We start from the raw sequence: 23,853 nt of genomic DNA on the forward strand, positions 1-23,853 counted from the left end.
ATCCAAAATTTGGTTATTCAATGTCCTATGTAAGGCTGACACTTAGCTATTAGTTGTTAGCATGTTCATTCTTTATTCTTTATTATTTTGTATGATATAAACCCTAAGGGTTTTCTGTATGAACCAATATAAATTCCTCATTTATATCAGTGCAAAATATATAGAAAATACACAAGTCTCTTGGGCCTCCATCTCTGTCTTCTTCTTTACTGCAATCAAACTTTGGCCTCCAATCACAAACTTATAGTTGTCGATCTCTCCGGTCACGGTCTTCGATCTCCAATCTCAATTGTTAGTGATAAATGATCATCGATTGAGATTGGTGGCTAGTGGCCAACGACTTGGATCGGGAACCACTAATCGAGACAAGGGATCCATGACCAACAACCCCTTTGACGATTAGGAGCAAGGATCGATAACCAAAATGATGGGGGATAAAGGACCATGAACAATGATTGGGGACCCAAATCAGACTGGTAAACATAGAAATGATCTATCAGCTATAAGCATGAAAATGTTTTTTTTTTTTTTTTTTGCCATTTATAGACATATTTCCTACCAAACATATAGAAATGGTTGCTAATAGTTATAAAAATAGTTTGAGTAATGAAAAGTCATCAATATTAAACATATTAATAACCTATCAATAATATACATAAAAATTGTTTATCGACGTTATGTATAAAATTGGTTGATAAGTGATAGACATCCATCAATGATAAATCTAGAACCATTCTACTTGTGTCATAGTCTATCGATAATAAACGTCAAATAGCTAGACTATACAAATGGTATATCAGTGACACCCAAAAAATTTAAAAATTATCATATTTATAAATTACTTATTTGTGAATATAGATATCAATTTTACTACTCGTTATAGTTACCCTAGTTTGATATTCATGTCATAAAACAATACATAAAAATAAAAACAAATATCATACCACCAAATGATCTTTTTATTTTAATTTGTAAAAAATATTTTTGTTTCTCGAGAACTAGAAACTAAAAAAATAATACCAATAAATAAATAAATAAAAGAAAAATTTTCACAGATAGAAAAAATATCAAACTATTTATAGAAATAGCAAAAAAAATATCGATACTGATAGACTTCTCTCAGCGTGTATCACATAGTATCAGTTATAGAAATTTATCAGTGTCTATCATATAGTATCAAAGAAAAAATGCTATCAATTTCTATCATTGTAGACACCAATAGACTTCTATCAGTCTCTTTCAACATCTATCGAAGAAGATTAAATTTTACTGTTTTGTGTAAATAATTTTCATTATTTTTTCTATTTTTGAAAATCCCTCTAAATAAAAACTACCCTTTTGTGTCAACAAATAGAGAAACCAATCTTTAATTTCAAGAAAAATTGTGCACAGTGGTCTGTTGTTTAGAAAAAGATACACAAATGAAATCTCTCAAGATGAACTATGAAGATTAAGAATGATCCTCTGGACAAATGCATGTTCAAGAACTTTGTAGGAAGAGCTTTGGTAAACATGTTGAGAGCACATCAGCAACATGATCACACCATCAATTATCTTGTCCATCCACATTTGATAACCATTTGTTTTTTTTAAAAAAAAAAAAAATTAAAGTTACAAACATTACTTCCATCACAAGTTTTTATGTTTTATTACCTACTTTCTATTAATATTTTAAATATTGAATAAATTTTTAAAAACTTATAATAATATAAACAATTTCAAAAACTTGTTTTGTTTTTAGAGTTTAATTAGAAATTCAAGTATTTTTTTTTAAATACAAAAACTGAATTAAAAAATTAGAAGAAATCAAGCATAAATTTAAGAAATAGAAAAACAAAAAATAAAATCACTATCAACAAAACCAAAAAAATTTAAAACTAAAAACTAAGACTTAACGGTTAAATTTTCTAAATTTGACTTTTTTCCCTTTTTTCCCACCAATAAATCTTATGTCTTATTATCCACTTTCTAAAAATGTTTATGCCCCACTTGATAACCATTTGATTTTTTGTTTTTGTTTTTGAAAATTAAATCTATTTCATCCATATTTCTTGTAATGATTTGCATCTTTTTTAAGTACAATAGATGAATTCCTAGCCAAATTCAAAAAATAAAAACAACTTTGTAAAAGCTACTTTTTTTTGTTCTAAAAATTTGACTTGATTTTTTAAATCATTAGTGAAAAATAGATAATAAAAGAAGAAATTTAGAAGTAGAAAGGTAGCATAGCATTATGTTACATGACGAAACCCCTTCTACGAAACCTATAGATGATGTCTATAAATTAGACTCATTCCCTTTCGAATCCTTTTTCTTTGTTTCCACGAACTCCAATGTCCACAATCTTTGATAGTTGACAACTTCATATAAGGATTATCAAAACAAGTAAAAGAAAAAAAAAATGTTAGTAACAGGCAATTATCTCAATGACCTTCCTTGAACAGAATCTGTTAATACATATCCTATAGGTTATACAACTGTGTCCTAAAACAGTCCGATATCTCAAAATTGAAATGCAGATTAATTGACCCAAACAAGTACTAGAGCGGAAGGAGGTTTGGGAACAAATGCATTAAGGCAAAGGATTGGAGAAACCTAGCTAAGCTAGCTTGTCAACAACTCATTCTAAATTGCTTCATTCGAATTTCGAGGAGTTCAACTAACACAAGAAGCCAAAGCTATACGGACAATCAAAGCTATACCGACATTATATCCAACAATCAAAGCCAGTGACTCAAAAATTTGTTCTACTTGCAGTGGCATTCACAAAAAGCCACATTTTCAACAGCAAACTCCTCACCTAATAAAAACACCCACCTCTCATACAAACAAACCATTTCAATATCTTAATCAATAACTTGCGAGGACGGGCAGATGCAGAATAAATTAGAGAACTGAGCCAATTGAAGATTTAGTCCTCATCCATTCCCGCAGGTTGATCTCCTCTCCTGGGGCCTCCAGCTGGTTTTGACATTATTATCTGCAACAACGGGAATTTATATTCATTCTATAACATATTTACAAGAGACAAACAATAAATTATGCATCTTTTTTTTTCTTTTTGAACAAGGCCAAAAGTTACTGACCAAACAGATGTAATAATAATATATAATAAATAATAAATAAAAAAAGAAGCCATGAACCAGAAACACAATCCACACAAGAAATTAGCCAACTGGTTAAGGTTGCTCAAGTCCACTTTAGCAATATTATCAATCCCTTGTTCTCAAAGAAGGTTAAAGCCAAGAGCAAAATGATGTTAGTCTCAGCTGCTCTATATGTATATAAATATATGTCAATCCGAGGTCTTTAATCTCAGCTGTCTATATGTTTAATTTTAACAAATTAAATGTCAATCCGAGGTCTTTAATAATACTGTCTTAAAATGAGATTTAACATAGAAATGGAAATGAAAAATACCAAGAAATATAGTTTGATAAAAAGATTGATATAAGGGTACCTGGTCCACTCGAAGGACAGTACAAGCAGCATCTGCGGCATACTTAAGAGCAAAGAACCTAGCAAAGAAAAAGAAAAGGCCAGGAAAAGAGGATGTTACCATGAGTTAGTATCCCTAATAATATTTATAAAAAAAAAAATAATAATAATAATAATAATTTAAAAAAAAAAAAAAAAAAAAAAAAAAAAAAGCCTCATCATCAGGGTCATACATTTGTCGGGACAAATTTATGCTACAATGAATAAATGACACTTCACAACTCTAAGGAATAGGAAACTGATGAAGTCTTTTTTCTATAACTGCTTTCATTGGGGAAAATGGAAAGAATACAAGGGTATAAGAAAACCAAGCCCACAAAACCCCACCAAAGAAGGGTTTCCAACTAAGTAAGATATTGCCTAGAGAATAATTACAAAAAGTCTTCGAAACGGAAGTCCACAGAGATACATGAAACCTCACCAACGACCAAACCTGACTAAGGTCCCTCTCCACATCACGAAACACTATCGTTCCTCTCCCATTAAAGATCCCACAACTAATGAAATCTTTTTCTTTTTACTAATAAACTAGGTCCATTATTTCATTAAGAAAACAAATCAAGCTAACAATTTCAAGCCATATAATCTATATAATGGGACAGAAGTTGGTTCATTTAGACAAGGGCATATATGGTTGAACCGTTCAGTATGCATTACACCAAGCACCACGATGAGGTTCATGAATCCCAAGGTTGGGAACTAATGGCACGACTACATATGCACTAAAACTAAACTTTCTAAAGGTACCGGAAAGGGGTGCACTTTAAGTAAAATGCAACTCTACAAGAAAGAGACATGAATTGTACGAAGCATTGAACTAAGAGTTTCACAAGAATAACCATAATTATTCACGTTGTAAGAGAATGAAAACTGACTTGGTAATGTAAAGATCCCAGATATTCATCGTGGAAACATCCTTGCAAATCCCTTCTTCCAAGTCTATACCCACTCTAGTATTTCCGGACGCATGCTCAGCGTACAACGAGGATATTATCTCCATTGCATTTAGCCCAGCATTTTCAGAAAGAGTTTTTGGTACCATCTCAAAACTTTCTGCAAATTTTGCAATAGCATACTGATCCAATCTGCAGACAGACAAGGAAAAGTCAATCAGGAGTTTCTTCAACAATAGAATAAAATAACTTAAGTACTCATAATAGCAACCCTTGGAAATGATTCAACATATTGACCAAATTAAACAATAAACGTGCATCAATGCTTCATACGATATTTTAAAAAGCTATGGAGGCTTATGCCTAAGCTCTAACTTCTAGCCTCAAGACTTGCACCTTTCTTGTAAGTTGTAGCATAAGAGGTTTAAGTCTTTGTGAAAACGCATTAAAGCTTACATCTTTCCTTCGTTCATTTCTTTTTCTTCCAATTTCAGAAAGAACTAATGAACACTTAGTGAGTTACTTCATGAAATTAAAATCTAAGGAAATTTTACCAATTACCCATGCAAAATAAAGTGATGGGTGTTTGATCCACAGGACTGGATAATCTTGGTCCATCTAGCCTCAAATTAGGAATCTGTAGACATGTGTTCTCTCTTTTCTAATCTAATAAGAAACGAGCTTTCTTTTAGGAAAATGAAAGAATGTACAAGACATGCAAAAAAAAAAAGTCCACAAAGGGATTCCTCTACTCAACCACAAGAAAGGAGTCCAATTCCAAACAATGATACCAAGTTGATAATTACAAAGATTAACCACGCCATGATGCAATTTTTTTTATAAGAACAACTTTCATTGAGAAAAAAAATGAAAGAATACACGGACATACAAAAAATAAGCCCGAAAAAAAGGGAGACACCCTCTACAAGAAGGGATTTCAACTATACAAAATCATGTCAGGAGGAAATTTACCAGAAGCTTTCAAAATCAAAGCCTAGTAAGACGCATGAAAACGAACAAGAGACCATATTTCTCTAGCATCCCTCTCGACCACCCTAAACACCCCTACTATTCCTCTCACCTCCAAGCACCCAAATAATAGCACAAACACTAACATGCCAAAGAAAACGGTCTCTCTCCCCAAACGGTAAATTGAGAAGGAACTCCTCGATCATATCTCTAGCATCTCTGTGACGAGCACACATCATGTCAAACACCCAAAAAAAAGAATCCCAGACAAGGTTAGCAAAATCACAATGCCAAAGAATATAGCCCAAGTCTTCCTCCGCCTTCCAATAAAGAATACAGCAAAAAGGCTCAACCATTGACGGCATCTTCCTCATAAGTCTATCCAGTGTATTAATACAACCGTGAAGAACCTGCCAAGTGAAGAATCTCACCTTTCTAAGAACCTTAATCCTCCAAAGCCACAAAAAAACAGACTCGCCCATAGGAGAAGGGTTAAATGCTAGAAGACTTGTACGAAAACTCATCCAAAGGATTAGAGCTCCAAACTCTCACACCTCTCCTCCCCAAATGAAAGGGGTGACTCTTAAGAAGAGAATGGAGAGTCACCACATCTATGTTTCCCTATTGGAAAGAGCACGAAAAAACTCGAAGGAAAACGTACAACAGCTCCATGTCCACACAAGAAAATCAGTCACAAAATGATTTTTAACGGAAGACAAGTGATACAAGCGAGGAAATAACCCACAGAGAGATCTCTCCCCCACCCAATGATCTTCCCAAAAACAGGTCTCTCTCCCTTCCCCCACCACACATCGGACCCAAAGAACAAAGGCAGTGAGCTCTTTCGAGATATCTTTCCAAAGATTCCGATAGGTGTCTTTAATCTCTTTAGCCAACCACTCGAAAGGATAGGAGTCATGTTTACTAACAATGATCCTGTGCCAACGAGAATTGGACTCAACAGAAAAAGCGCCACAGCCATTTGGCTAAAAGGGCTTTTTGTTACGCATCCTAAAATTTCAAATTTCTAAACCCCCCAAACCGATTTTTCAATAACCACCCATCTAATTAGGTGTGAGTCTTTTCCTTTCCCTTCATCAATCCCTTCCCAAAGGGAGCCCCGCATCAATCTCTCCAAACGTTTACAAACCTCACCCAAAGCTCTAAAAAGAGAAGAAATAAACCGGAATGCCAATCAAAACAGGTTAATCAGAGTAAGACGGCCCCACTTTAGAAAAGAAACCTTTTTTCCCAAGAAGCCAGCCTACTACGGACTTTATATATCACAAGATTCCACAAGGAAACACACCTCAGATTATTCCCAAGAGGGAGGCCCAAGTATAAAGACGGAAGGATGCATTAAATCTCACACCCTCTCATACACCTCCTCCAAAGACCTCTTAACCCCTCTAAAAATCCTACAACTCCTCTCGAGCTATCTCTCACAAGATAACAAAAGAAACAAGCTTGTTGCATGACTCACTGTATCCCAAAAATGAAAATTCATAAAGATCTCTTCAATCAACCAGCAAAAATCCATATTATACACACCATCATGGCAACCCCAAACAGATTTCGACGGCAAGGCTACTTAAGCAACCTATATCTAGCTTGTGGGTTAACGACTTCATTTTTACGTATAGATGGCTGTGATACTGCACGTAGGAGTGTGCATGAAACTGAAAAACCAAACTCCCATAGTTTTTAAAGGAAAGAGAGCGAAGAAATTAGAAATAATAAAAATGCCCCTACATCCCCAAGCACAAAATGTTTAAAAAACTCCCGCGACCGCCATCACCCCCATTATTAACGAGAACCAAGCTTCAAGCAAAAGAACCTATTAAAATAGCCATTTTTCTATGGAAATAATGACTTTCATTGAGAAAAAATAATGAAAGAATAAAAGGGACAAGGGTTAAAAAAAACTCAAGCCCACAAAAGGGAGGAGCCCACTGAAGGAATGGACTCCAGCCAAACAAAACAGTACTTTTAGAATAATTACAAAAGATCTTCAAAATTAGAGCAAAAGGGATCATAAAATCTAACAAAGGATCAAACATCACTAGGATCCCACTCCAACCCTATAAGCACCCTGTTATTCTGCTCTCCCAACCCATGACAAGGAACAATTTTGAAATGGGCATTTTGAAAATTTCTAATTCAAGTATCATCTCATTATTGTGGTCAGTTTGGATTGAAAGAAACAACCATCATCAATGGCAAAGCAAATCTTTTGATAATTTTTCTAGCATGTCATTTCTCATATATATCTCATAGTGTAAACTGTAAACTATCTCATCTTTTTCATCTCTATAGCTCTGATTCTCTTCGATTATCTCCCTCTTTTTTGTAAAATTCCTACACTAATGAAATTGTTTATTGTTTAAGAAAAAGAAAATAAATAACTTATATAAATAAATTAATTAATTTAATTTAATTAAAAAAGGAGTCTTTTCCACTGGAAATCTTCTCATTCAATAAGAGATAACTATTCCTTTTAAATTTGTAGAGAGTTATAGGTTGTTAAAGCCGTTCAGCAGATCCTGGAAGACCCCTTCACAGCCATGAAGAGCCAAGCATTTTAAGGAAACCAAGTAGGAGTTTTACCCTACCAACTTAGATCTACTACGCAGTACCCTCTACATCTACCAACTTGACCTTTAAAATTCACCACTACAAACGAATTCTTCTCGTCCTTGTACATCCCATCCACCCTAGAATAATTTCCCCATAACACTATTGCTGCAAAAAAAAAAAAAAAAAAAATCTATACCGAGAACTTATTTTTCCTAACTGAACAATTATTCTGCACATTAATATAACTGCAGTTTGCATTCCAGTTGCTTATATCGGTTGTGTAAAATTTTTTCCTTATCTTTCCAGAGTGATGCAGTTAACAACCGACTCTGTTAAGAAAAAGTTTAAAATGATCTTGTGCAATATTAAATTTAAAAATAAATAAATATATAAAAAGAATTACCCAGTTTCTTTAAAAGAGAACTCCTTTACTCTCCTAGCCAACTCGATTTCAGTAGCAGCAGCTCCAGGTACTGTGCGGCTGTCCTTCGCCATTGCCTGACAAAGAAAATCATCATGCATGCTCCAAATAATCCCAAGGATAAACAGTACATGTGTAGAGAAATACTTTGTACGTATTAACTCCATCATCAACTGCCCGCTCAAGATCATCCAGTATGCTATCAGTACTTCCTCGTATCACAACTGTAGATATAGAGTTACCCCCCTCTTCATTCTTCACAACTGTGACCTGTAATCCAATATCATGAAGGGAAAAGAATTAGTTATGACGTCAGAAATAATGAAGAAATCATGAAAAAACTGCAATATAAAAATAAGCTAATATAGATAACATACCCGAACACCACCAATTTCTTCAACTGAGACAGAGTCCACATGACCCAAGTCATCTGGATTTGGCTGGCTAAGCTTCAACTGTCATTTGGTGGGGATGGGAACCATGTCAATGCCAATGAAGAAAAACACCTCATTTTATCAATAACAAAGTCTTAACATGCTTACCATGGCTACAGCACCGGTTGTGCGACAAAATCTCCGCAACTCAAACTTCGAACTAATTTTTAAGACCATAAGCCTGCAATGCAACAGTACATGAAATAAAAGAAACAATCAAAGGAAAAAGAAAGATCTAATCATCAGCAATGCATATTAAAACATAAAAATTTATAACTAATAATTTTAAATTCTAAAATCATTCATCCGCATCATAGCCATGTTTGGAATTTGGACACATTACAACGTTACAAACATGCTTGAATGTGGTATGGAGTCAATGGAAAGATTTGAGAAAATAATGAATATTTGCAGAAGAGACATTGGACAAAAGTAAAAGAAAACAAAAACAATCAACGATCATGACTTTTCTTGAATAGTAATGAGATGGATAGTGAATCATAACAAAAGTATTCCCAAACAAATACCCCCCTATCTGCCTTATTATCAAAACTTTCATAACCCGTAACAACTCTTTTTATTAAAAAATTATAAAATAACTTTTTATTAAAAAAAAAAAAACTTAAATAAATAAAGCTCTAAACAAGATGAATAAAATGGTGAATGGGCAAAGGAGGAAAGAAAGCACACTACAAATGGAGCCTACAAGGAAGAGACAACCTAGCAATCACAATTACATAAAGGGCTCCCTCGCAAGGAAGAGACACAGCCTAGCAATCACAATAAAATAACTTTTTATAAAAAAAAACTTAAATAAATAAAGCTCTAAACAAGATGAATAAAATGGTGAATGGGCAAAGGAGGAAAGAAAGCACACTACAAATGGAGCCTACAAGGAAGAGACACAGCCTAGCAATCACAATTACATAACGGGCTCCCTCACAAGGAATAAGAGATAACTGGCAGTTGTGAAAATCCTTAGACACTGACACCTAAAAGAAAGTGTGGGACATAGCCCACATCTACCCCATACTTGCAAGACTCCTAAACATTATGCTTATCAGACAGCCAAATGCTTCATAAGGTAGCAAAAATGCAAAATAAGTTCTACCCCAAAAGATCCCACCCTAAACCTAAAACAAGAGATGGTACAGCACTTCCTCTACGATAGTCCAACAAAATATATTGGACATCGAACATACATTTCTATGAGTTCAGTGAGCAAGAAATAGTGCATTTTCTTTTTCAGCAACCACATTTTAACACTTTTTAGTGATAACCAAACTTTCATTGAGACAGAAATGAAAGAACACAAAGGCGGGCAAAAAAAAAAAGAGAGCCCACAAAAAAGAGAGGCCATCGAAAGATATCACCCCGACAGAAGAGGCAAGCTAAAGAAAAAGCCTCGAATCAAGCAAAATAAAACCTAATAGATAGTTACAAAATGGCTAAGTCACCGGAGCAAGAAATGTTGAACCTAATAAGAGTCCAAACATCACTCTAAAATCTCTCAAATGGAGAACAAAAAACAACAGATAGCCCAAACCTACCCCATACTTGCAAGCCTCCTAAACATTCTTCTTATCAGACAGCCAAATGCTTCATAAAGTAGCAAAAATGCAAAATAAGTTCTACCCCGAAAGATCCCACCCTAATCCTAAAACAAGAGATGGAACATCACTTCCTCTACGATAGTCCAACAAAATATATTGGACAACGAACATTCCTTTCCACGAGTACAGTGAGCAAGAAATAGAGCATTTTTTATTCAGCAACCACATTTTAACACTTTCTTTTAATGAATAACCAAATTTTCACTAAGACGGAAATGAAAGAACACAAAGGCAGGCAAAAAAACTGAGAGCCCACACAAGAGAGAGGGAATCAAAAGAAATCACCCCAACAAAAGAGGCAAGCTAAAGAAAGAGCCTCCAATCAAGCAAAATAAAACCTAATAAATAGTTTTTAAAAAATGGCTGAGTCACCGCCACCGGAGCAAGAAATGTTGAACCTAATAAGAGTCCAAACAACACTCCAAAATCTCTCAACTGGAGAACAAAAAACAACGGATAGAAGGAAAACTCAACATACTTGTAGCGCTCACAGAAATGTAGAGCCATTTCCCCAACAGCTGCTCCACTAACAATTACTTTAGCCCCTGAATCTGCAACTGCTTTTATCAGCTCCTCAACTTTAGCTTCCTCAGTTTTTGCATAGTTTTGTAGCTACAATTGATAAGCATATGTTATTTAATGTTTTAAGAAAAACAAAAGAGGAGAGAGAGAGAACCCCACAAAAAGAACCCTGAAGTAAAAGAATTTTTTTATATATAAGAAAAAGTAAAAAGAATATATTAACCAATGTGGCTGTTCTTATTTTACCCAAAATAATCGAGTAAGAGTTGTAGCTATGAGTGCGTAGAGGAATGGAAAAGGTTGATCACACCAATATGAATCCATTTTTTTCTATTTATTTTAGAAGGAATAAATAAATCAATTGAATTCCACAAGAAGATAATTATAAGCAATAAAACAAGTAATATCCAAAAATAAATTTTGAACTTTCTAATCAAATAATAACAAAAAACCAAGAAACAATAAGAAGTTTTCTATTTTTCATGACTATTACTGCTACCAAACAAAACTGCCTCAAATAAACAAAGGGACGCCTAATTATATTGATATGCGTCTTAACTGACAAATTGCAATTGGAAAAATGAAGGAATACAAGTGGGGTCTACAAAACAAGCCACCCAACAAAAGAACCTATCCAAAACCTGAGTTAAATATACAAAAAGAGTTCTGATCCAAGAGAATAATTTTACAAGTTCCTGTGATATCCAATTCGTTGATACATCCAAATTTCAAAGTAACGAATCAATCTCAACATTGACATTTTCATCCTAGCGATGTCATTGGCTCACTCCATTTGGAATTTTTCCTTTCAGATGTTTGATGTTTGTTTAGAATGGGGACTGACACTATGGTGGTGGTCCTCATGCATCCATTGTTTCATGATAAGGGCTAGATTTTGTAGCATCTCAGTTTCTTCTCGGTCCTTTAGGGTCATAGGATGGAGAACAACAATAGGATTTTTTAAGTTTTTGATAGACTTTGAAAGGAGGTATGCTTGCATGCCAGATCTAATGCTTTTATTTGAGCATTGGTTTCAAAATATTACTGTAATTATTCAATAGATCTTATTATTTTGGATTGGAGTGGAACGTTCTTTTTGCATAGTTAGTTTTTGGCTCCTTTTTGTGGGCTATCTTTCTATGTGCTATGGACTTGGGGTTTTAGCTATTGGGAATGTTAGGACAAGAAACACAACATCGTTGGCTGGGCTGTGGTGATTCTATCATGAAGTCGGTGCCCCTTGGCACAAGGTTAATGTTAGCAAGTACAGGGCTCATCCTTCGAGTGAATTGAAGAGGACTTAAAGGCTCTTCTAAAAATCCACGGAAAGCAATTGCATTTGGTTTTTCTCTTCTTTCTCCATTTATTCATGTTGACATTGGGGACAGAATGGATACCTATTCTTAGGAAGACAAGTGGTTGGGATATAAACCCTTATGTTCCTTATTCCCTCATTTATATCATTTATCCTCCTTCAAGAACCACTTAATTGCTTCCATGCTCAGTCAAAAAAAAAAAAGAAAAAAGAAAAAATCCTTCTTTGTCATAGGGTTTTTCTCGTCTGTTGACAAATATGTCTTGGCTTTTCTTTCCTCCTTTTCCTCATTTGGCCTTAAGCCAGGGAGGGGTAATTCAAACCATTGGTCTCCTAGCCCTTCAAAAGGTTTTTTTTGTTGTAGCTCTTTTTTCAATTGCTTGTCTAATCCTTCCTGAGTGGGTGATTCCATTGTCACCTCGGTTTGGAAGATGAAGATTCCCAAAAAGATGAAATTCTTCATGTGGAAGGTTTTGTCCAAAAGAGTTAACAACTTGACATACGAGTGTGCTACTAACCACGAGGTTTGTAGCTTGAGTCCCCCTACTCCCAATTGTACTAAAAGAAAATTATAAGAAATTGAGATTGTTTAGAGAGAGAACTTTTGGGATGATATTTCTTGTTTTCTTTATGAAAAGTTCAAAAATCAAATCAAATAAAGGAGAAGGCGTGTGCCTCATTAAGGGCACCTCATGTGAAAAAAAGCAAGCTTGTGTCGTCTTTTTGTCGTGGTTTTGAAATATTGTTTAAATGCAAGTCTTAACTGAGGCATCCTTATGGTAACTTTTCTCCACACTTTTCAAAACAGTGTTTACAAAGAAAATAATAGGTTTTCAACTTTAATTCCTTTTAATAAAATTTTCAAAATATTTTTTTAAAAAAAAATAAGATTTACCTCCTCAGCAGTGTGAATTAATACTGTTCCTTTTGTTTCCGTTGCAGATGTATCAACGCCACCAGCAAATACAGCAACCTTCATAAGAAAATGTTCAAGAAGATCAAAACCAAAATAATTTAGAAAAAGAATTTCGCATATATATTTGCAATGTAACAAAATAAGAGTGAAGTTCTTTTTAGATAAAAATTTATAATACACAGAAGTATAATACTACTTAAATCCAAGTAATTTTGTTCTGTGAAAACAAAAGCAATGCAAGTTAAAAACAGGTAAAGATTTTTTATCATCTATCACAATCACTAAGACGGAATCCCCAAAAAAACCTGTCATTAATCATATAATTTATGTGTGCATACGGTTTGACATTTAAAACCACAGGATGTAAAGATGAAAAATAACAACACAGCCATCCAGATGCAAATAAAAATTAGATTTCTATTCTTCCTCTCTCTTCTTCAGTTTCATATCTGCACCCAGGTGGAAATAACATTTACAACTAAAGAAAGGCTAAAAACATCCTATGAACATTTTCCTTCTTTTTGATAGGAAAAAAAAAGAAAGCTTCTCCTCAGAGAATCACTGCCTTCTAATCTTGGTCAGCCTATTAGGTGGGAACAACCTGTTCCCATGGAGCAGCAGTCGAGATGTAATTACTTTTTTAACCAGATGTAAACATATGAAAAGAACACACAAATGATGGTGCATACCTTAGCCTTCTCAATTCGCTTTATACTTCCCACAGCATCACTTTTCAAGACCATGCCACGCACTACTGAAGAATTATGTAAACCACCTCCCAGTAACTTCGAAACTCGAACATTGTCCACATTAAAATTTTCTGGATTCTTAGGACAAACTTGTATACACGCCTGCAACACAAAAGAATTATGCATAACTTACAGGGGGAAAGTTTTACAGGATAATTACTCAATTATAACAAGAGTAGGCAAAAATATACATCAGCAACTAGAGAACAAATAAAATCTTCTTGTCCAAATTGCTTGCTAGCAACAGCAGCTTTCATGCGCGAAATAACTTCCTCTTTGTTACGAACATCCATGTGCTCTGAACCTTTCTCCACTAGTTCCTTCAAAACCTCAATAGTCTGAACCAACAAGAAGACAATATATTAAAATAGAATGTTATAAAAGTTCATCTCTGCATTCCATCATCATTGTAGAAAGTGAGAAACCTTATTGATTCCTTTCGTGTAGCCACTGATTATTTCGCTAGGGTGTAGACCCATCCTGATGAGCTCTTCAGCATTTTGTAAAAGTTCCCCAGCAAACGAAATTGTCAGATTAGCTCCGTCACCAATTTCTTCTTGCTGAGCTTTACCTGCTAAAACCAAAATTTTGGCTGCAGGATGCTGTATCTCTAGTTCATTGACAATTGTGGCAGCATCATTTGTAACAAAAAGCTTATCAAGATGATTAATTACCATCTTATTCATTCCTGAGAAAGATACTTAAGAATAAGGCCATTGACATAGAAGGTAAGTTTTGAATATATTTCGAACAGTACAACAAACTCTAGAAAAAAGAATAATATTAACCATGTCTAAAATTAGAATAGAAGTCATATGCATTTACACAAATAACAAGTGCAAAGGTTGGAGAAGCAATCCTTGAAGAATATTGTCCTAATTGTTCTCTCAAACTTCTACATTAAGCTCCAACCTTAGACATTAAGTTAGAATTGCATATAGAGCTTTATTGTAGATGATGTCTTCAAAAAGGAGGGGGACTGTGCCGAATTATTTTACTTTTAATGTTACTTTTGCAACTTTCAATAATGAAAAATATATAGAAGGACTACATTACAAAAATTAGAAGTGGTCATTTGAACAATTACTTTCTTTCAATTCAAAGGCAACTTTCATCAGAAAGCAAAAGAAAACGCCTCAGCATTTGGTGCCTCACACTTTTGAGGCAAGGCACCTTTTTATTCTAGTTTTTATTTTCAAAATTTTTTAATAAGGAAATAAGAAAATAAGTTGTCTATGCTCTTGTATTTCTGCTTTTTATTTCATTGCACTTTGAGCAATAGCCTCTTTTCATTACATCAATGAAAAGTTTTGTTTCTGTTTTTTTTTTAAAAAAAAAAAAGTTAAAAGAGGGAAAATAACTTTTAATTATAATGTCATTCATCGAGCTATATTTTTCATGTTTTAACATTTTGTTCATATTTTTCTATTTCTACACTTATAATTTTTTGAAAAAATAAATAGATAGTAAAAGGAACCCTCTTTTTCTTATTGCACATCACCCACACTTTAAACAACAATTATTTTAATAAGGTTCCAAGGTTCTTTAGAAAGACGAAAGGGAGAAATAAAGTTAGCCTCAAAACAAATTTTAAAAAGGACATAGCCAAACCATCAGGAAATGAATGAAACTAAAATATAATAAACTGAAAATTGGTAACTAAAAGATAGAAATTTTTCTAAGAGACAAGTTACAATAGCCTAGAGAGCGATATTAAGAGGCCAACTTCTGCAGCTCAAAAAGAAAAATTCTCTTTTAATACCTAAAACTCTACTGTTTCTTTTCCAACCAATTATACTGAAGAGCTACCAAAAAACAAACTTTCCAAATAACCGTTCCTTTCTTGTAGAACATTAGACACAACACAATAAAACCTTGCCATCAAATCAAAGGAACTCCAAGGAGCCACATGAGAAATAATAAGTCTTCAGAATCTTCCCGAAATCCCATCGAAAATGAAGATATGAGGCAACAGCAGATGATTAATGTCTTCAAACACTTGCTTTAAATCAAAGCACCATAAAAGAAGATCTCTGAATAAATCATTGTATTAATCTTACCAAAAGCATCAAACCAAGGACAAAACCTAATTGTAATTGTAATTTTTTTATAACAATGCTAATTGGGAAATAATTAAAATAATTCTTCAGTAATCCGAATTTTCTTCTAAGCTAAGGACAAGTTACACAGAATATTTTCCCAACCAAAACTTGAACAAAAAACCCTAGACCGGCAATCCATATGATCATATATTAGTGTGGAATGAAGTCATTAGCAAGGAATTTCAACAGATCAAAACAACAACTTACAAGATAAAACAAAAAAGAAAATAATAATAATAATAACAATGACGAACTAGCAATTTCATCAAGCTGGTAGTAGAACGATAGCAATTTCATCAAGCTGATAGTAGAAAGTTAGCAATTTTTCCACAGAAATAATTGCACCAATTGAGTGCAGAACCATTTGGGTGAAGAATAAATACATAGCACAGGCATTAAACCGACCATGTTAAAATGTATAATACATTTCGAATCTTGATCTTCCATGCAAATCTTATTAAACTCTCATTTGATTAGCAGCATTGTGAAGTTGTTCAGTATCATAAAATTGCATAAGATCTTTATTACTCTCCAAATTTACCTGCCGATTAACAAACCTAGTCTACAATACAAAAGTACGCCGTGACTTCTTTTTTTCTTAGTCCAACAATAGTAGAAGTCGGAATATGAACCTCACTTTCAGGTCCAAATACAATGTCCTTAACAGTTGCTATGGTTAGGTTTAAAGCTGACTTACTGATAGCTGCTAAATTTAGAATGAATGTTGAAATGTTTGTATATCATACTAGATATACAATTCTAAATAAACTTAACCATCATTTATCTCGCCTAATCGACCTTTATCTTTATAATTGCAAGGATACTCCAACAGTTCATGTTGGACTTATTGTCCGATCTGGAATGTAATATATCTCCGTCCGTCTTTAAAGGAAGCTTGCCTCTTGGAAAGGGAAACCAGGCCCTCCCTTAAGTGGGGTATAAAGAGAACCAAAAACAATCATACTAAAATACCGGTGACGCGAAGAAGACGAATCACTAAATGAAACAGGCAAATACTAAAATCAATCGCTTCGCATCACAAAACAGTAGATGGGTACATACCATTCTCATTTGAAGAACTGCAAATAACATAAAATGGAAGGAAATGGGGAAAAGAAGCAGTGAGGTTAAGGATCAGAGGAAACATACCATTGGGACCAAGAGAAGTTCGAGTAATGGTGGAGAGCTGTTTGCAGGCGTCAATGTTCTTGAGGACGGCCTCATCCAAGCCTGAGAGATGCTTGTGGCCCTCTTTAAGCATTGATTGAATCCCATGAGACGGCAGCTGGAAACCCATCTTAGTATTCCTCTGAAAAGCCTGAAATGAAACAGAGATAAGAAGCTCTGATTGCTCGGAGAGACGAGAGAGTGTGAAAGAGAAAGTCCGTCGGCGATTTGGTCGGGAGACTGAGACTGCGGCGGCTAGAGAGAGTTCAGCGTGCGACGGCAGACGCGGGGACGGAGTGCGGGGTGCAGTGGGTGGTAATGGGAGTGAGGGACTGAACGTGAAATAGGGTTTAGGGAAAATAGAAAAATAGGAATTATGATGGTTGAGAAGAAAGGAGAGGAACAAAGGAAATGGAAAATAGAAATCAAATTCTCTTTTCTTTTTTGGGGTAAAAAAAGTATCCCTAAAACGTGTTGATTTTAATTATACTATCTTGAAGTTCGATTTTTTTTTCAGAATGGTCCTTAATTGAATTTATGGATGATATTTTCTTTTTCATACGCTCCCTATGTCTCATTATGATACTATATGGGTTTAGGCCTCTTTACGAGTTTTGGATCTTAGTTAAAAAATTTCGATCTAAAACCCAAAAACTTTTCTACTAATTACCTCTTTCTAATCTTTATCCATGCGAAATTCCAAAATCACCTCAGCTTTTAAAAAGCTTTCAAACCGCACCAGATTCGATTTCTTCAGCCCTTCATTCAATGTTCATTCCATACAACACCAACATTCTACCAAAACATTTATTCCCAACTAATATTCTTCCAATAGCATTGAAGAGAATGGAATGTCACTGTCAGTATTCACTTTCTGTCGAACTCCCCACGAAATTCTCTCATTGTTCTCTCGTAGCTTTCTCTCAGAGTTTCAGCCCAATATCTTCGTCAATCGCTTTCATCCTCAGATTCAGCCCACATTTTTTCTTCCTTCAATGATTTCTTCATCTCTTCATTTAATGTACGATTTCTTGTCCCATATCACTTTCATAATAAGTGTCATTTAGCATTAAATTACAATACGATTGTTTATAAATGTTTACACATTACTATGTGATCGTGTATAAATTACTATGCGATCGTTTATACATTACCACGCGATCGTTTATACTTTATTATGCGATCGTTTACTATGCAATCATGTATAAATTACTACAGATCGTTCATAAATTACAATACGATCGTATAGTAAATTATAAATGATCGTGTAATAATTTATACACGATCATTTAGTAAATTATAAATGATCGTGTAGTAATATATACACAATCGTTTAGTAAACTATAAACGATCTCATAGTTAATGATTGTAGTAATGTATAAATGATCGCATTGTAAATGATCGTAGTAATGCATAAATGTGTAAATATTTATAAACGATCGCATTGTTTATAGTAATGTATAAACGATCGATCACTTATCACTTATTTGTTTATCCCATTGTAGATCAATGACGTTACTTCGCATCTTTGTACGATTTAGTAAGGATTGAGATAAGTTCGGAAGAATTTATGTTGGTGGTCATATGAAAGGTCTGAAAGTCAGAACTGATATAACAATCAGTGAACTAGTGAGTATAATGCACCAACGATTGAATATCGATCCAGATATGTTCAATATACACATCAAATATTGCTACAATCTATTGGTTCCAGCTCCTCCAATTGACATAGTTGATGATAAAGATCTTAGCTTCTTTTTAGAAGGCAGTGATGCATCCCCGATGCCGTTATTTGTATTAGTTACACCTTACAAAAGTCATGGAGTACACACTTTTTAGAAAGCTTCGATAGGAGACGTTCCCAATTTAATGACGATTATATCATATCGTCACATCTCAATTTCAAAGGTTGTTGCAAGTATATTCCATGCCCTATGTATATACTATAGTCGGAACAATTTGGTTGACTAATTTAAGAATAAGGAAATAATCTCACTCTTCTACCTAGCGACGAAATCTTATAGAATGCCTGACTTTCAGATGTATTAGGCTAAACTCCATCAATATTTTGGTGGTGACGACCTATCTTATCTTAAAGAGATTGGATTACAACAGTGGACAAGGGTTTATCAAGTCCATTGTAGGTATGACAAGATGACGAAAAATATAGTAGAATGCCTCATTAGAATGTTGAAAGATGCACGAGAACTACCAATCACAAAGCTATTAGAGCATATTCGCGAGTGGCTACAAGGTTGGTTCTATATCCGACGTACACATGCAATGGCATGCACAAATATTGTAACTGATTACGCAATGAGTATTCTTAAGGAATCAGAATTGATGTCTATAATATATCGTGTTTCCCCCGTGGATATGCATATAATTAATATGGACGATGGATATTTAGGAGGTTGGTTGATCTTCGTTCATGGACATGTACGTGTATGGAGTTTAATTTCCTCGAGATCCCGTGCTCCCATGCAATATATGCAGCGACCCTGAGAAATATTAATGTTCAAACATTATGTGCAAAATGGTTTACAATTGAGTGTGTGCTTGCTGCTTATGCCGAACCAATCTTCCCAGTCGGACACGGATAAGAATGTGTTTGAATACTATGTTAGAGATTTTGAACCAATTCTACCACTGCAAAAAGTAACAAGTGTAGGTTGATGTCAAACTGTCAGGATTTCTTAAATTGGAGAGGAGTCACGACAAATACATAGGTGTACACGATATAGTCAGAGAGAACATAACAAGAAAACGTGCAGATAATCATTGATAATAGCTGACACTGACCCATCTAGACTAAACGATATGTAATTTTCTTGGACGATCGCTTAGTTTTTCTTTACATCGCTTAGCTATTTATTTGCTTAGTTAAATGCACAATACCAATTATACTGTACAAATTTAGCACAAATTTATCTAAGCGATCACTTAGTTATTTATTTACTTAGCTATGTATTTACTTAGTTAAATGTACAACACCAATTATATTCTACAAATTTAGTACAAGTTTATCTAAACGATCGCATAACAAAAATTAAATGATCGCATAACAAGAACTAAACGATCGCATAACAAAAACTAACGATCGCATAAACATATATCTAAACGATCACGTAACAGTTAGCCAAACGATCACATAAAAAAAATATAAAGGATCGCATAACAAAATCTAAACGATCGTATAACAAAAATTAAAAGATCGCATAACAAAAACTAAACGATCGCATAACAGATATCTAAATGATCGCGTAACAAAAACTAAACAATCACATAACAAAAACTAAACAATTGCATAAACAAATATCTAAACGATCGCGTAACAGTTAGCCAAACGATTGCATAACAGCTATCTAAACAATCGCGTAACAGTTAGCTAAACGATCGCATAACAGATGTCTAAAAAATCGCGTAATAGTTAGCTAAACGATCACTTAGTATTCTCTATACAATCGTTTAGTAATCTCTATTTGATCGCATAGTAATTTCTAAATGCTCGCTTAATATTGTTTAAATGCTCACTTAGTATTCTCTATTCAATCGGTTAGTATTCTCTTAACAATCAGGAAATGGACAAAATGGAAGGAGACACTATCGTTGTAAAGTATTCGTAGAGACGCGCGTTCACCTAACGATCTAAAGGCTTTTTAAAAACTAGGGGTAATTTTGGACTCTCGCATGGGCAAAAGGTCAGTGGTAAAAAAGTTTTAGGAGGAGGCATTGGTAGAAAGTTTTTGGGTTTTAGGTCATTTTGTGAAATTTTCCCATCTTACCTTGAGCAACCCTCAATGGTTGAAATAAAACTTTTCAAAATTCAAAAGAAATGGTAAGACCATCTTCATAATTATTTATTCCACATTTGTCTATGTTTGGTTTGTGAAATCCTAAAATTATGAATTTGGTCTTTTGAGCTTCCAAAATTTGTAAAATTTACCGACTAAATACAAAATTAAAAGTTTAAGGTAAGTATCCCTAAAACATGTTGATTTTAATTATACTATCTTGAAGTTCGATTTTTTTTTTTTCAGAACGGTCCTTAATTGAATTTATGATTGACATTTCCCTTTTGAAGGTGTGCCCCCTATGTCTCATTCCAATACCCTATGGGCTTAGGCTTGTTTGTGGGTTTTGGATCTTATCTTGAGCAATCCTCACATGTTGAAATGAAACTTTTCAAAATTCAAAAGTAAAGTTAAGACCATCTCCACAATTCTTTACTCCTTATCTATGTCTGGTTTGTGAAATCTTCAAATTATGAATTTAGTCTTCTAAGCTTCCAAAATTTGTAAAACTTACCAACTAAATACAAAATTAAAAGTTTAAGGTAAGTATCCCTAAAACGTGTTGATTTCAATTATACTATCTTGAAGTTCGATTTTTTTTTTTCAGAACGGTCCTTGATTGAATTTATGGATGATATTCCCTTTTTGAACATGCGCTCCCTATGTCTCATTCTGATACCCTATGGGCTTAGGCCTGTTTGTGGGTTTTGGATCTTACCTTGAGCAACCCTCAACGAGTTGAAATGAAACTTTCCAAAATTCAAAAGTAAAGTTAAGGTCATCTCCATAATTTTTTTACTCCACATTTGTCTAAGTTTGGTTCGTGAAATCTTTAAATTATGAATTTAGTCTTTTAAGCTTCCAAAATTTGTAAAATTTACCGACTAAATACAAAATTAAAAGTTTAAGGTAAGTACCCCTAAAACGTGTTGATTTCAATTATACTAACTTGAAGTTCGATCTTTTTTAAGAATGGTCCTTAATTGAATTTATGGATGACATTTCCCTTTTCGAACGTGTGCTTCCTATGTCTCATTTTGATATCCTATGGGCTTAGGCCTGTTTGTAGATTTTGGATCTTATCTTGAGCAACGGTCTCATAGGTAGAAATGAAACTTTTCAAAATTCAAAAATAAAGTAAGTCCATCTCCACAATTCTTTACTCCACATTTGTCTATGTTTGGTTCGTGAAATCTTCAAATTATGAATTTAGTCTTCTAAGGTTCAAAAATTTGTAAAATTTACCAACTAAATACAAAACTAAAAGTTTAAGGTTTAATAACATATAAAATTCAAATTTTATATTAATTATATCAATTACACTTAAAGAAAGAATGAATTAGTTATAAATCTATTAGATACAAAATTGAAAATTTTGGAGTAAATTAAATGTCTTTAAAAGTCGAGGAACCAAATAAACAAAAATCTTAAACTTTGATTAACATTATAATTTAATCGATTTTTTAACAAAATATTATGTGTTAAATTATACAAAATACATCTACCTTTAAGGTTGTATTTTCTTATGTTGGTTGGTTACAACTTCACAATATCTTCATATATTTGTTTTTCCGGTGAGATTGTGGTTGATTTAGATGGGTTACTTTGCTCCTATCCTTCAGGGAAAGTGGACGTTGTTGGTGGGGTCAAGGTTATTTGATAGGATGTTTATCTTCCATGTTACAAGGGTGGTCTGAGACATATTCCATTTTGGAACGTTGTTGTTTTCATGAAGTTGTTGTTGCTTATCTCAATTCGTTGTTGGTCCTTGTGGGCTCACCTAGGTTAAGGCCTATATTTTGAGTGACTGGAGTATTTGGGCAATTTGTCTCTAGCTCTTCGTCTCGGTGTTAGTTGACTATTCTTTGTGTTTGAGATAGTTTGTAGCCCTTGGTTCGTTTTTTTTTTATTGGAGATAGAAAATGTTGTTCGATTTAGTTTAACCTTAGTTAGAAAGGGGTTTTATTTTCCAGTAATTTAGTACGTTGATCATTTTAGATGTACATAGTTCTATTCGTACTAAGATTGGTGACTTTCTCCTTCTTGATGGGATTTGGGTTTGGCCTATCAATAAGGAAGAGTTGGCTGCAATATTGGAACAAGTATAGTTGATCTTAGATGAGGTTGGGAGTGAGGATCACGTTGTTTGCTTTTTGGCCCCAAATCTCAAACTTAATTAATTAAGTAATGTTTTGAGTAATTTGAAGTGTTTATTGTGTAGAGCTTCGAACAATAGTTTGAATCACTCAAACTAGAGTTCAACACAAAGAAGATATTACCAAAATAAACTTAACGGAAAAATCTCAAGTTGATGACGTGACAAAATTTTTCTCATCAAAATGGATCAATTGAAAGGTGTTACTTGAAGCAATGGGCGAGTAACACATAGTAGGTTTTTAATTTTTTTGATTGATTTTAAAAAGAAAATGATTTTAATGTATTTTATGCTTGTGTCCTTGTACTTTTTGTTGGGTTTCAAAATAAATTGATTTTTAAACATATATGTTATTATATTATATTATATTATGTTTAACACATGGTAGGTTTTTTTTAAAAAAAAAAAAAAATTTGATTGGTTTTAAAAAGAAAATGAATTTAATATATTTTATGTTTGTGTCTAACGGCTAGTTAGACTCATGGTTGACTTTTGTTGAGTTTCAAAATAAAATGATTTTTAATATATATATATATATATATATATATATATTATCATATTATCATATTATGTTTGTGTCTAACGTTGAGTTTAAATATCCATAATTGAATTCTCTTTTATCAATATCCAATGACCCACATCAAATATGGTTTTCACTTTTTCCCTCTCGTTTTAAACTATTCATCTTCTCCAAAAATAAAACAATAATTTCACATATTTTCACAATC

General features: G+C 33.7%; 1 protein-coding gene across 1 annotated transcript; it reads right to left on the reverse strand.

Annotated features, from left to right (window-relative positions):
* Window positions 1-2,609: 2,609 nt before the first annotated feature.
* On the reverse strand, window positions 2,610-17,689 carry LOC120091021 (TCP-1/cpn60 chaperonin family protein). Its single transcript, XM_039048807.2, has 13 exons — window positions 17,159-17,689; window positions 14,333-14,595; window positions 14,099-14,245; window positions 13,848-14,009; window positions 13,138-13,215; window positions 10,884-11,017; window positions 8,901-8,973; window positions 8,736-8,813; window positions 8,506-8,628; window positions 8,341-8,435; window positions 4,374-4,583; window positions 3,461-3,518; window positions 2,610-2,980 (listed from the first exon to the last, which is right to left on the reverse strand). The coding sequence occupies exons 1-13, from the start codon at window positions 17,304-17,306 to the stop codon at window positions 2,912-2,914; spliced, it is 1,638 nt and encodes a 545-aa protein (XP_038904735.2). The 5' UTR covers window positions 17,307-17,689; the 3' UTR covers window positions 2,610-2,911.
* Between the last annotated feature and the right edge of the window lie 6,164 nt (window positions 17,690-23,853).

Source organism: Benincasa hispida, chromosome 11 (genome assembly GCF_027475165.1).
Source record: "Benincasa hispida cultivar pf3 chromosome 11, pf3_genome.v1.1, whole genome shotgun sequence".
Taxonomy (NCBI): Eukaryota; Viridiplantae; Streptophyta; class Magnoliopsida; order Cucurbitales; family Cucurbitaceae; genus Benincasa; species Benincasa hispida.

What these genes read in the sequence shown, in the direction of transcription:
- LOC120091021 (XM_039048807.2), bottom strand. Translation starts at nt 17,306, where the DNA reads ATGGGTTTCCAGCTGCCGTCTCATGGGATTCAATCAATGCTTAAAGAG. An exon ending in TAATTCACACTGCTGAGGAG is followed by an intron (nt 11,018 to 13,137) that starts GTAAATCTTATT and finishes TATCAATTGTAG; the next exon opens with CTACAAAACTATGCAAAAAC. An exon ending in TGGGATCTTTACATTACCAA is followed by an intron (nt 3,519 to 4,373) that starts GTCAGTTTTCAT and finishes TTTCTTTGCTAG; the next exon opens with GTTCTTTGCTCTTAAGTATG.